This window comes from Sceloporus undulatus, chromosome 6 (assembly GCF_019175285.1).
Source record: "Sceloporus undulatus isolate JIND9_A2432 ecotype Alabama chromosome 6, SceUnd_v1.1, whole genome shotgun sequence".
Lineage (NCBI taxonomy): Eukaryota > Metazoa > Chordata > Lepidosauria > Squamata > Phrynosomatidae > Sceloporus > Sceloporus undulatus.
In genome coordinates, this window is record NC_056527.1 from 6,414,149 (window position 1) to 6,428,179 (window position 14,031).

At 43.1% G+C, this 14,031-nt stretch overlaps 1 protein-coding gene across 2 annotated transcripts in view; it reads right to left on the reverse strand.

Moving 5' to 3' along the window:
- Nucleotides 1-11,340, reverse strand: part of AQP1 (aquaporin 1 (Colton blood group)) — a 38,440-nt gene extending 27,100 nt beyond the window's left edge. Inside the window, exons 1-2 of one of the 2 annotated variants that reach the window (XM_042472202.1) lie at nucleotides 11,221-11,340; nucleotides 9,510-10,026 (exon numbers count right to left, since the gene is read on the reverse strand). In XM_042472202.1, the coding sequence (XP_042328136.1) occupies nucleotides 9,510-9,899 (390 nt within the window). In that variant the 5' untranslated portion in view covers nucleotides 9,900-10,026; nucleotides 11,221-11,340. Of the gene's footprint in view, nucleotides 1-9,509; nucleotides 10,194-11,220 lie in introns of those variants that run through there. The other variant, XM_042472201.1, reaches the window with a different exon arrangement.
- Nucleotides 11,341-14,031: the final 2,691 nt, after the last annotated feature.

Sequence of the window (14,031 nt, forward strand, 5' to 3'; positions counted from 1 at the left end):
ATGCACCCATTGTCATTGGTCCAGGATTCTCCTCATCACAGTTTCCTGACACTTAAGAAACATGTTTTTCAACCATTTTCGAATATTTTTGAATAGTCTTTCTACTTCTAATCAAAACAGAGTAAAAAAAAAAGACCCAAAATAATGATGTACAGAAGCCTCCATCATGGTCTACATTATGTAACTTTACTTATACTTAGCTATGTTCAGAAATGCTAAAATAGCCTGTTAGTGAATTGTGAAGATACGTAACAGGGCAACAGCAAGAGTGTCCTGATGCCCATCAGTCTCTACCAATGTCCATTAGCACTCCCTAGCTGGGTTCCTGATGCACAACAAAACTGATGCACATCAGTCCCAATGCACATCAGGCACTTTGCCGGCTCCCCTGTGGAACAGTGCCACAGCAGCCCCTTGTTGAATACGGATGTTACAGAACTGCCCAGTTCTAATTCCTGCAGACATAAGTCCCCAACAGGATTTCAGATATCAGTAGTAAATGATAGTAGTAGTAGTAGTAGTAGTAGTAGTAGTAGTAGTTGAAATTACATGAGCATAGGGTTGTCACATGAGCATAGGGCTGTTATATTCAAGTCTCCCATAGCTGGACAGGATCACTGTCACCAGGATCAGTTTTCTTGCATGTTCATCGCCACTGCTGGATTTTAATCTACCCATTGACCTGCAATGAAGTTGAAATCCAGGATTTAGTGCTTCAACTGGCCCAACTGGCAAAGACATTTTTTAGTCTTATCTGGGATTCTCCAGGTTTCCCGGGACAAATGGCAGCCCTACATGAGCAGTGATAATGAATTGAGATGGCTGGGGAAAACAATTCCTTCGCACGCAGCCGCCGGCAACTTTTTTACTTTCCAGAGCTGTCTCATTCCAGAGGAAACCCAGAGCATGGTTTATAATGACAAGGCAGAGTGCAGTCTGGGGAAGCCATTCCCCAACACCCTTGGAAACCAGACCACACATCTTTAATAGCTGTTGTTACTCACTTCAACTGTTTCCAGGAGGCTGCTACACCACTTGGTGTCAGGGCCCCTGTGCTCTATTTTTCTGCTGCGTGGGTTAGGAGGTGGTTTCAGAGGGAATGAACCAGCATTCCAATTTAGAGGCCAATCTTGCCCTGTTTCAAATGAATGGGCTGGCAGCCAGCTTAAACGTTAAACTCAGATCGTAGCCATCTTTCCTTTTCAACCAGTCTCTGGGTTTTCTTCCAATGTAGTAGACTCTCAGCCTGAAGTTGGATGACCAGATGCTCATTTCTCAAAGGGATGTAATTTCAGGTCATGGATAGGGTCAATGAGTTTCTTCAGATAATGGTAGGACTGCATCTCCCAGTAATCCTTGCCAGCAATGAATACCCTCCAACTGTCTGTATTTGGCCAGAATAATCTTCATTAATCCTCTGTCATCCCATTTTTCAACTGCTTTTAAAATGTCCCAGTTTCTCTCTCCTTCTCCCACTTTCCCCTTTGTCCTCAGTTTACCTCCATTAATACAAAAAGAGCTGAAAGTGCAAAAGAAATCTGCACACAACAAACTCAGGAGGGAGGGGCGAGAGAAGAGGAGGAGGTGGGGTCTTGCCCATTCCAATAGGCTCAGGCAAAAGCAAACTGCTGCAGCATCTCCTAGATTGTGTGTTTCTCTTTATTAATAATTTCTGCCATCTTGGCCACATTCTAATATTGCTTGGCCACACATGTCCCAGTTTGCATCTGTGAAATGTTGGAAGGTATACAATGGTGTAGAATGCTGGGAGCTGTGCTCCAACACCAGCCAGAAAGCAGGATGATTCCTGTACCTATGCTATATCATCCTTGCACTTTGTGCAGAGACCCCAGTGCACTCTTCATGTTCTCTTTTGTTTACTGATTATTTTATTATTTTCTTTTATTTATCCACTGCCTTCCTCCAAACATGGGACCTAAGGTGACTTGCAACAAGGCTAAAACAAGATAAGGCTTAAAAACGAGGTGATCAAAAGTTAAACACAAACAAGTTACCCTATTAAGACATCATTAATTTTTTTAAGTGCAAAGTCTTTTTAAAAGATAACAATGATTTAAAAATACACTTTGTGAATTAAACCTCCTGAAATCAACTGATTTTAAATACCTGTTTTGATTTTATGTTTAAGGCTTTGGCTCAGTGGCGTCATTTATGGGGTGCGGGGAGCAGAGTGCACTAGGTGATACATTAAGGGAGGTGACAACACTGATCCCCAAAATCTGCTTTTTGGCAAGAATGGGCTGTGGCATTTGCCAGTAACATGTCCCAGTAAAATGCTGAAGAAATAGCGGGAGTGGAGTGAGACTCAGTGGGGGCAGAAAGGAAAGACCCCAGGTGTTTTTTTAAATAATTAAATTAAAATTTTAATTTAAAAAAAGTTTTAAATTTTTTATTTTAAAAAAATGCAGCTCCATCAGACCCTGTTTTGGATATGCCCAGCTGTTTAGTGATATTGGAAGCCACGGGAAACACAGAGGACATTAATAGGGATAAACAGCAGACCCCAAAGATCTGGGGAAGCAGAGCTTAGCAAAGCTGCTGTTTTAGCATAACCAGTAGTTGGAGAATTCTAGGAGATGTAATCCAAACACAGACTTTGCCAGCCTCTGGGAGTTCATCTACACTGTAGAAATAATGCACCACTTTAAATGTTGTAGCCCTATCCTATGAAATCTTGAGATTTGTAGTTTTACAAGGTCTTTAGCTTCGCTCCCCAAGACTGCTGGTGCCTCAGAAAATGACAAATCCCAGGAGTCTGTAGGATGGACTCGTGGCAGTTAAAGTGGTGCCAAACTGCATTATTTCTACAGTGTTGCCATACCTGGGTGAATGAGCCAGCCACTGATTTCTACTGCACCCCGTAAGTTAAAATCTTGTTGCTGTTGCTGTTGTGTGTCTTCTAGTCATTTCTGACGTATGGCAAATCTAAAGTGAACCTATCATGAGGTTTTGTTTGCAAGATTTGTTCAGAGGAGGTTTGACTTGCCCAAGGGTTTCATGGCCGAACAGGGATTTGAACCCTGATCGTCAGAGTCCTAGTTCAACACTGAAATCTTCTACCTTCTCCATATTTTTATCAGTATAATGCTGTCATTGTGTGACAGATTCTGTCTTTTGCTGTTGTTAGTTGCCATTGAACCAACTTTGACTTATGGATGAGACACCTCCAAGAGCCCTGGTCACCAATTGTCCTCCTCGGGTCTTGCAAACTGAGGCCCAAGGATTCTTCAATTGAATTAACCCTTCTGTAGTATGGTTTCCCTCTTTTCCTGCAGCCTTTCCCCTTACCAAATATTATTACCAAACATTACCAAATATTATTTCCAATTAGTCACATCATCTCATGGGAACTTATCGCTTGGTGTTTTAAATCAGCTCAAGCCTCCCAAGCTGCAGCTGGGACACAGGATGGAGGCAGGGATTATTGTACATTAAAGTGCTGCTGATTTGCCAGCCACCATCAGCCCAGGTCCTAGCCAGAAGCTTTCCAACTTCTAAAAGTGCTGGCGGAGTGCAGCTTCGACCCGGGCTGATGGTGGCTGGCGATTCAGTGGTGATTTAGTGTGCGATAATATTCACCTCCATCCCATTTTCCGGCTGCAGCCGACTTAAAATGCCAAGCAACAAGCTCCATAATATGTCGAAAGTACAACAGCCTCAGTTTAATCATCTTGGCTTCTAGGGATAGTCCAGGCTTAATTTGCTCCAAATGAAACTCACTTATTTATCTTTTGTTATAGTCAGCAACAGAAACTTTTCCAAGCTACCCTTCCCCATGCTTGCAAGTTTCTCATGCCTGTTTTTCCATGTACATTGACGCATACAAGGTGCTATCTGCAAAGGCATTGCCTGTGACTCTGATTTATTGCGAACCGAAGAGGCAGCTTGATACTGAATTAGACCATTGTTCCATCTGCATACTTATTCTTCTGCTCGCTTAATGGTGCACTTAAATAATTTCCTAGCTTGCAATCCATTTTCTTTACACCTGTCAGGATGGCTTAACATCTGATAAAACTTCTTTTTGGAAAAAAATGGCAATTTAAAATTTTAATTGAACAACAGATGGGTAATGGCTCTGTAACACTTACACTGATTGGCAGACAGTAGCTCTCTAGCATATGAAGGTGAATATTACATTATTGGGTGGAAATAATTGATATACTTCTCTTGTAAATAACTGTCATGAAAAAGGACTGTGATCACAGCATGTGGGGGGGGGGGATAAGGCCTCTCTCATCCACTGCTGGGTATGTTATTTTTAAGTACCTTCAAGTAGACCCAGGTTGTTGCTACACTGTAGAATTAATACAGTTTGACACTGCGTTAACTGGCATGGCTCCATGCTATGGAATCCTGAGATTTGTACTTTGTTGTTGCACCAGAGCTATCCCACAGGGAAGGCCAAATATCTCACAAAATTGCAGGTCTCAGTATTCCATAGCACTGAACCATGGCAGTTAAAGCATTGTCAAAGTGCATTATCTTATGCAGTGCAGATTAGACCCCAGCCTCCCTCTTTTGCCTGCGTGCCCTCCGTCAGGCTTTCCAACAACACCAACTAGACAGTTATGGCCTGCAGTCACAACAGATAAGGCCCTTGTTGGAGGGAGAGTAAATTTTTAAAGACCTGAAGTTATGGTTTTGTGATGGCACTCTGGACAAAAGCCAGTGGGTTGAAGAGAAACAGCCACCGCAATCAGACACTGCAATTTTGTGAAGATGTTTCTAAGCTACATATTAAGTGGTGCTCCATGGTCTCTGGTTTTGTAGTAATTTTAACTCACAACAACCTACAGAAGACTCTAGTTGAGCGAAACAAAGGCCAAGAGGGAAAGGGGATTTCACTCTTCCCTACAGTTTTTCCATAAAGTTCCTTTTTAAAAAACCTTTGCAGCGGGGAAAAGGAAGATGCCAGGACTATATAATGATCCTGTGTCTCCTTTCAAGTGACACTGGTGGTTAAGGCAAGGGTGGGGAGTGGGGTATGTCTGGGGTTCAATTTTTTGCTTTGGGACCCATACAAACTGTCCAAAGTGCCCCCCAAACAAAAAACTGTAAAACAAGAAGTTGCTAGAGGTCTACTTCTGGTTTCATAAATGCAACCTGTTTAAACGACTATGAGAATCAGCATGGCATAATGGTTTGAACACTGGACTGCAACTCTGGATACCAAAGTTCGATTCCCCACTTGGGCATGGAACCCCTTGGGTGCCCTTGGGAAAGTCACATGCTCTCAGCCTCAGGGGAAGGCAATGGCAAATGTCTTCTGAACAACTCTTGCCAAGAAAATCCCAGGATAGGTTTGCCTTGGGGTCTCCATAAGTCAAAAATGACTTCAAGGGACACATTTTTTTATATTAAAAATGTAAAACAATTAAAACGCTTAAAATACACAGTGCGTATTACAATAGCACACCCAGTTACACACTGCTCCACCTTGGTCAGCCAGGGGTGAAGACCAGCTTAAACAAAAAGACCTTTGCGTGCCTGCAAAAAGACGATAGAAAGGTAGTAGAACAAACTTCCCTTGGGAAGGAGTTTCAAAGGCTAGGAGCAGCCACCAAGAAGATATCTCCTGTGTCCCTGCCTGCTGAGCCTTGGAGGGTTGTGGGATGGAGAGAAAATCCTCCTACAAAGATTGTAAGACTCTGAGAGGCTCATATGGGGAGACCCTGGGTTGCATATAGTCTGGACTTAAGAAGTATTGGGCTTTATAGGTCAAAATACACACTTTGAATTGTGCCCGGAAACAGACTGGTAGCCAGTGAAGCTGTTTCAGCAAAGCAGTTATATGCTTTCTATAACAAGCCCAGTCAGCAGTCTATCTGCAGCATTTTGTACCTGCTAAAGTCTACAAACAATGTTCAAGGGCAGCCCCACATAGAGTGCATTACAGAAATCCAACCAGGATGTAACCAAGGCATGGATTGGTGGGGCCGGATCTCACTTCTCAAGAAACAGGCAAAATTGGCACACTAGTTTTAACTGTGCAAACACACTCTTGTCCACTGCTGAAACCTAGGGATTATTCAGACTTTTATTTTAGTGTGACTATGCAAATAATGCTTTCTGGTTTTGTTGTTCAAGTGGGCAGAGTTAGATTGGTTTCTGTGCCCCTTTCCATAATGACCAGACTCTTCCACGACAGACCTCATCAGATGTGCTACATCTTCCATGGGTGGGAAAACTCCATGCAATGAATGCATCAACCTCAGTCATCTTCCACCAGCCAAGAGAATGGAGGAAAAACAAATATGTGGCAGACCCCTGATGGACATCAGGATAAATTTAGAGCTTTGAATTGCAACCCATGGCCCAGAGCTTGCAAAACTTGTCATTTTGGGTGACTGCAACTTCCAGATGCTGGGGGATTCTAGGAAGTATAATTCCAAAATGCCATGTTGCCAAGTCAGGATGAAAACTGAGTTGGAATTTAGATCTGCTACAAGTAAGTTTGGATCCTGGAAGGTGCCAGTGTCTGATTTGGGGGGATTGCTCCTCCCTGCCCTGTGTACAATAGCTCTTCCATCCTTTAGTGCAGCATGGAAGGAACAGAAAAAGTTACTTCTGCCAGCCAAATTGCAGGAGACTAAACTAGATCCAGTCTAGGGATCTACATGCCCCTTCTTGCGGATCATAGCAATGCCAACCCTAGCTAAAAAAACACTAGCGTATGCAAGTGGGTTTTCTTGCTCATTTGAATCTGCAGAGGATTTACAGGTGTTGCAAAAGAGAACCCAAAGATCCAAACCATAGGCATATATATGAACACTCCACCATGACAGCAGTTTGATCTCACTTTATCTGCCGTGGCACCTGCACCAGCCTATGAAATGTTGGGATATGTAGTTTGGGGAGGGACTTACTATTTTTTCATACATTCCCCTAAACTATAGCATCAGAGCTTTTTGGTTGCAAATTCTAAGCACTGCAGCACTCTACAGATCCCATGATTCCAGGAATAAAGCCCTGGCAGTTAAAGTGGCATCACTTTGGCTATAACTGTGCTGTGTGGCTACACCCCATCTCTCCCTTTCATGGCTAACATGGGTGTGGCATGGCCAAGACAAAACCGTTGGAATAGTCAGAGGGAGGCAGAAGAAACCTCAGTTTGCAAAATTAAAATTGTTTGTGTGTTGTTTTTTTTAAGTTCTCAAAAGAAAGCAAACTCCAGGCCCTCTCCACCTGCTTTATAAGGATTGAGGATACTTAGTAATCCCTTGGTGCCTAAGATTTCTGAATACTCATGGAAAACACACACAAAATTATGACAAATTTTTTTAAACTCCAGGACCCCCCCAGAATTCCTCACCAATAGCTATGTTGGCTAGGGCTGCTGGGAGTTGTAGTCTAACATCTTGAGGGCAAAGCTGTAGTGTAACAACTTGAAGGCAAAGCTAACTGGACCCTGAGATTTAGTACTTCTGTTTTGGGGTGAGGGTATGCTGCAACATTTTGTTGCAGGCACCACTTGTAGAAACACACAAAGACATAATACTGGAAGAAGCAAGTTCTTCTTTTTGTCCCCTGAGTTAGGGCAAGATGGATCTAGTGTGATTCTCCTTCAGTGCTCTTGCGAAGGTCTAGTAGTGCATCCAAGTACAGGTTGAGTCTCTCTTATCTGAAATGCTTGGGACCAGAAGTGTTTTGGATTTTGGGGTTTTTTTTTTCATCTCCAGATTTTGGAATATTTACATATACATAATGAGATATCTTGGAGATAGGAACCAAGACTAAACATGACATTCATTTATGTTTCATATACACCTTAAACGCATAGCCTGAAGGTATAATTACAGCGCTATAGAAATAAAGTTTAATAATAATAATAATAATAATAATAATAATAATAATAATTGTATACACAATATTTTTAAGACAATTTTGTGCATGAAACAAAGTTTGTGTACACTGAACCACCAGCAAACAAAAGTGTCACTATCTCAGCCACCATGTGGAGAATTATGGATTTTGGAGTATTTTGGATTTTGCATTCTGTTAAGCAGAGTGTATCCACAGTGCACAAGTACAGTCAGCTGGGGCCACTTTACCACCCATGGCACAATTCTGTGGATTGTTGGGATTTGTAGTTCGATGGAGGGTTTGGAATACTGTGCCCCAAAGCAGTGGCCAACTCCCCCAAACTACAATTTACCTTTACCTTAGTGCCTGCCAAATAGCTCACCAAATTACAAATCCCAGGATTCCACAGGATGGAGCCAAATCAAACAAAATGCCATCAAAGTGCCATAATTTTGCACTGTGAATATGCCCCCCAACAAACTGGTAGCAGAAAGGATTTAGAGAGTTTTGCATTTCATTCATGCATAGTAAATAGCTAGAGAAGACAGGAGCTGATGATGCAGTGCTGCAACCCACTGATAACCACAGTTCACATGTGGGCTAGATTGATGGGAATGATTTCCAGTGTCTGAGACCAAGAAAGGATCTCATGGCACCTTAAAGACTAACTTGTTGTGGAACAAACTTGAACATACTAAAGCTTATGCCATAATAAATTAGCCTGCAGAAGTGGGGGGGAGGGGGTGGCTGTGGCACCATAAAAGACCAATGTTTGCCACATCAAATACATAAATTTCTTAGCCTTTCTAGAATTAGTTCCCACAAAGTGTAATGGTAATGAATTGCTTCAGTCAAAAGCCATCTGAAGCACTTGCTAAAATGACTCCCCTCTTTCTGATCCTGTGCCTTTGTGAACTCAAAGGCAGAAAATCAACAGGTGATGTTCTTTCCTAGAGAAAAGGGGAGGTTACTGCCTGTTCAATTCCTGCTCCTGTTAGACAGCTTTTCATCACTCATGTGCCTGCTGTTTAAAACATGGAAATCCTCCATAGATCCTAAATTTTTCTTTCCATGCTCTTCGCAAGGTCCCTAGCATTCTGCATGGCATAATGGGTTTGGATTTGATGACCCTTGTGGACTCTTCCAACTCTATGATTCCTCTGCTTAGAACACTTGTCAAAAAGGCCCTTTTAAGTCATGGTAATTTCTCCTTCCTTAGTTACTCCCTAGTTACAAGTGACACCTTCCCTTCTTCTAGAAAACCTTTAAATGACACCACAGTCCTGTTTTCTTTGGCACTGACCTCGAACACACAGCACTGGATGAATCTTTCTTGGTCATGCTTTTGTTAAAAGTACAGAAGCCTGGCTGGGGAAAAACAGCAATGATAGCCTCCTTGAAATTTGGGTACCCCCTTTGCCGTGGCACAATTTGAACATGAGACGAAAGGGAGCACACACCTTCGGCTCTCTCTATAGAGGAGGCTTTGGATTTAACTTTAATGAAAGTGACGGTGGAAATGATGGATTTTCTGCCTAAATGTGCTAAAGGCAATGCTCTGGGTTAATTGGAGCAGATGATCTTCATTAACACCATCATCACGTTTGAGGGCTGCAAGTCAATAGTTATCAGAGTCAAGTTTTTTGCAAAGACACCAAGAGAGACAGAGGAGACAAACTTACCGCATTGAGCCCGAGGGTGTTGCCTGGCAAAGAAGAAGTGATGCCCGAAAGAATGGCAGTGGCAACCACGGCACCCAGGCACTGGGCAATCATGTACATGACGGCTCGTAAGATGCTGATCTGACAGCTGAGCAAAAGGCCCAGGGTGACCGCCGGGTTCAAATGGGCCCCGCTGATGTGGCCCACACTCTGGGCCATGGTGGCAATGGACACCCCAAAAGCCAAGGAGACTTTGACGTTGTCTTGCACACGTGTCGAGGTCCCGTTTTCTGAGACGGGAAACTGGAAGCCCAAGGCCGAGCCGATGCTAATGAAGATGAAGAGGCTCATGGCAAAAAACTCAGCCACCACTGCCCTCCAGAACATTTTCGTCTTGAATTCGCTGGCCATCTTGGCTGATGTTCTCTTTCTCCTCCTTCTCCTTCTTCCTCAGTCCTCTTCTCCTCGGTCTCTCTCTCTTTTTTTGCTCCTCTACCACTTGTCAACTCAATAGGCTTCCTTGCTGGAAGGAAGGAGTCTGAGGAAGCAAGGGAGAGCTCCAATTATTTATAGGGCTTTGGTGGTCTGGAGGAGGGAAAGGGGTGTTGTACAGAGGGAGGAAAGACTGTTAGACTGATGTAAGGCACCATTCCTTGCCTGCCAATTTGTTTTCTTTTCCCCTCCTTCACTGGCTTCCCCCTCCCTGACAGCACCACTCCTCTCTCTTCCTTTGAAAACTCTGATCGCTGCTCCCTTAGGAAGAGTGATCGAGAAGAGTATTTGCCAGTGGCATTGCTAGCATCCTCCTTTCCTTCCTTTTCCAGCAGCAGCAAAATTAAGCTGAAAGAAAGCTTTTGGAAGAGTTCCCCCCCCCCTTTACACCCACCCATCTGGATTGTTCTAACTGATTCTCTTGACAGGCTTGTGGGCTGTTTATTCTTCCTTTCAGTGAATGGAGAGGAGTTGCAAATTCAATAAGTGGAAGTGCTATTTGAAAAGGAGCAGGTGTGGTGGAGTGGTTTGGAAGTTAGACTAGAACTCCAGGAGACTGCGATTCAAATCTCCACTTGGCCATGGAAACCCCTTAGGTGATCTGGGGAAAATCACGCTCTCTCAGCCCCAGAGGAAAATAATGGCAAACCCCCTATGAACACATCTCAGCAAGAAAACCTCATGATAGATTCAACTTAGTGTCACCATAAGTCAAAAATGACTTCAAGGCACATCACCACCACCACCAGATGCCATTAGAAGGAAAATGCTTTGAGGCTGCAAAAAGTAAAGGAGAATAACTTTTAGTTTAGATTTTTCAACTAGTATTCACTATAAGGAGTCTCTACACCCATTCATGTCTGTAAGAACTGTACTGTTTTTCAAATATAGAACAGTCCTACACATGCCTACTTAAAACGAAGTCCCATTAAATATAGAAAGGCTTTCTCCCAGGAAAAGGTACAGGATTGCAGTCTAATTTTTATTTTTCTGACACTACCAGGCCTCTGTTGTGTCTCCAACTGTCCACATGAGCATCTTCATGTATCTTTCTTGAGTACTTCACCATGCTTTTTCTTTTAGACAAAACATTTTGACAACTCTAACCCCAGGACAAGATTTATTTTTGTGATAGCTCACTTTCTACCTGCAGAGACCCAAGGAAAACAGAAGAATGAGTGGCTGAATACTGAAACACCATTACCAGGGAACAAATCTCATTGAGTTCGGTGGCACTTACTTCTGAAGGGACGGGTACAGGATTGCACGATTAGTCTCCCAGCCAGACATCGAACAAACTCAGGGGTAGCTTTGGTTATCTGCCGTGCTGTGTGCCTTCACAACACAAGCCTTATCTACAATGCCTTCTGTACAAACAGCCTGTTTTTATGCTTTTTGGGTGTTTCCTGACATGCCTTCACACAGCCTCATGAGTCTCAGCAACAGTCTTGAAATGATCTCCCATATAGCCACTTCCAAGACAAGTCCAACAGTTATTCACCTAGAAAGACAGACAACAAAAAGGTTGGATGAGCTGAGATCAAATTATTTTATTTTATTTTGAGGAAGTTTGGTTATACAAGAGTCTAAATACCCTAAAAGCATCATGCCCTGTCTGATCTTGGAAGTGAAAATAGATTAGTAGTTAGTAGGTGCTGTTTGCCACCTCTGAAGATTCCTTACCTAAGAAAAACCCATGACATTCATAGTGACATCATAAGTAGACAGGCAGCTTGAAGGCAGACGCGCGCACACATTTCTACACCACCTTTCACTGGTAGTTTCCAATACAGGGTTGACAAATGGACCTTAGCCATGGCAGAGAGTCTTTGGACACAGAGAGAAGTGAGTGCTTATCAAAGTGTGCAGAATGCTTCCCTATCACCACTGAGAAACTGCTACCTTTTGGATCACAGGCCATAGTGGCTGGTGCCTCTCATCTCAGTGGGATGCAAATCCACTCCAGGCTTTACTCCAAGTTTAAAGAAGGTATCCAAAGTGCTAAATCCAATTTGGTAAAGGGATTAGCACCTTGGATAGGTCCTTTAAACTAGAGAAAATGCTATAGCAGATTCACACACATACACCTGACAAGGAAGCCACCAGTCTCCATGGATTATATCTCTGAACCTTCTGGTCAGGAGTGGAGAAGATCTGAACTTCCAGATCATCTCTTTGAGGCCAATAACCAGGAGCCAGACATGGCCAGTGGGAAACAATGATGAAAATTGTGATCTAAGACATCTGGAAGATGAACTCCTCAGACTGGGCTAGCAGGTATCCTTTTAGAAGTTACGTTCCTAACAAACAAATACAATATATACACTTAAGTCTCTCTTGGTTCTAAGTGCATGGCATTACTGAAATAGTCTGGTTGACTATCAGTCTTGCATCACAATATGTCTCCCCCTTGATTTCAGACCCTGGAGCATGTCCAGTTGCCTTAAGCAGAGTTGGCTCCCAAAGAAACTGGAGACATATCTCAAGATGCTTAAAAGGTGGTTGTTTTACTGGTAAAAATAATAATAATAAAAGATCCAATACATGTCATGTGTTGCCAAAACCCATCAGCCTTTTCACTTTCAAAATAACCATCTTCTTCTGTGGATTCCACAGCTTCCCAGTTTTTGCTTCTTAAGCTCAGTAAGACCATGGGACTTTACAGTCCATCTCCTTAACTGAAAGCACCTCTGTTCAGGAACTAAGGCAGGTCTGATTCACTCCCAACCTTGGTGGCCTGATATGGAGAAACATAAGGATGAAACCAGAAATTTTCTCCTTTTAAAGTGTGGGTGATGCAGACAAGAAATGTAAAATAGTACTTAGAAATTTTCTCATACTCAGTGAGAAAAGGCATCTTGACAAAGGGAAGAAGGAAACCCATCCCTGCACATCAAAAAGTCCCAATGCTTTGACCCTGTGAGCCTCAGCACCACTACCACATGTGCGATTGTGCCTTCTATTCAACATATCACCTTATGGTAACTCCATAAATTACATAGGCCTGTTACAGACTGCCAAAATAAAGCTGCTTTGGGTCTCTTTGGAGGTATGCTATTTAAATGATGCATGGGTCCTAAGAGTCCGGAGGTTGCGCCAAAGCCACACTCCATTCCTAAGCACTGGAGTGCAGCTTTGGTGCAGCTTCCGTATTCTTGGGGTGCATGCATCATCTAAACAGCATACCTCCAAAGAGACCCGAAGCAGCTGTAACAGGCCATAGAGTTTTCTTAGGCAAGAAACTAGTAGCTTTGCTAGTTCCTTCCTCTGAAATATAGCCTACAGTACCTGGTATTCGTTGGCAGTCTCCCATTGAAGTACTAACCAGAACTGACTTTCCTTAGCTTCAAAGATCAGATGGGATCTGATGCCTTTATGATATTTAGGCTATTCTGCTAACCTCCAGCATTTCACGGATGAAAACTGAGACACAGGTGGCCAAGCAGCTTTAAAGCATGGTCAAGATGGCAAAAGGTTCTTAATGAGAGCACACAAGCTAGGAGGATCTGCCACAGTTTGCATTTGCCTAAGCCTGCTGGGAAGGACAAGAGTCTGCTCCCTCCATTCCTCTCCTCCTTGCTGAATTAATGGAGTGCAAACTACATTTGTACTTTGAACTCAGTTTGCAGCAACTGAAGTAAGCTGATGACAATTGGGAATAGTGGGTGCAGAAGAGAGAAACCAGGACATTTTAAAAGCATTTGAAAAAGTAAGATGAGAAAGTATGAATTGGGACTCTCCCTGAAACTGAGACAGTTGAAAGAGTATGCACTGCCCCATTGCTGACTGAGAAATGGAGCAACACATGACAACAAGACCAGTCCTTGGCTGCCTTTGGGAATTTGGAAGAGGGAGAAATATCATCAGTAGATGTAACATGGCATCATTCTCGGTAAGAGGTACCATGTGTGAGAGTCCTTCTTTTTCTTCTTGTCTCTGAGCAAGAGGGAGTGACTGGCTAAGGAAGCATTTTTCAACCTGATCAATCTGGTGCCATGACCGAGTCTGTGACCTGAAAGGAACTGAGGCCAGTTGCACCCATCAGAATGAA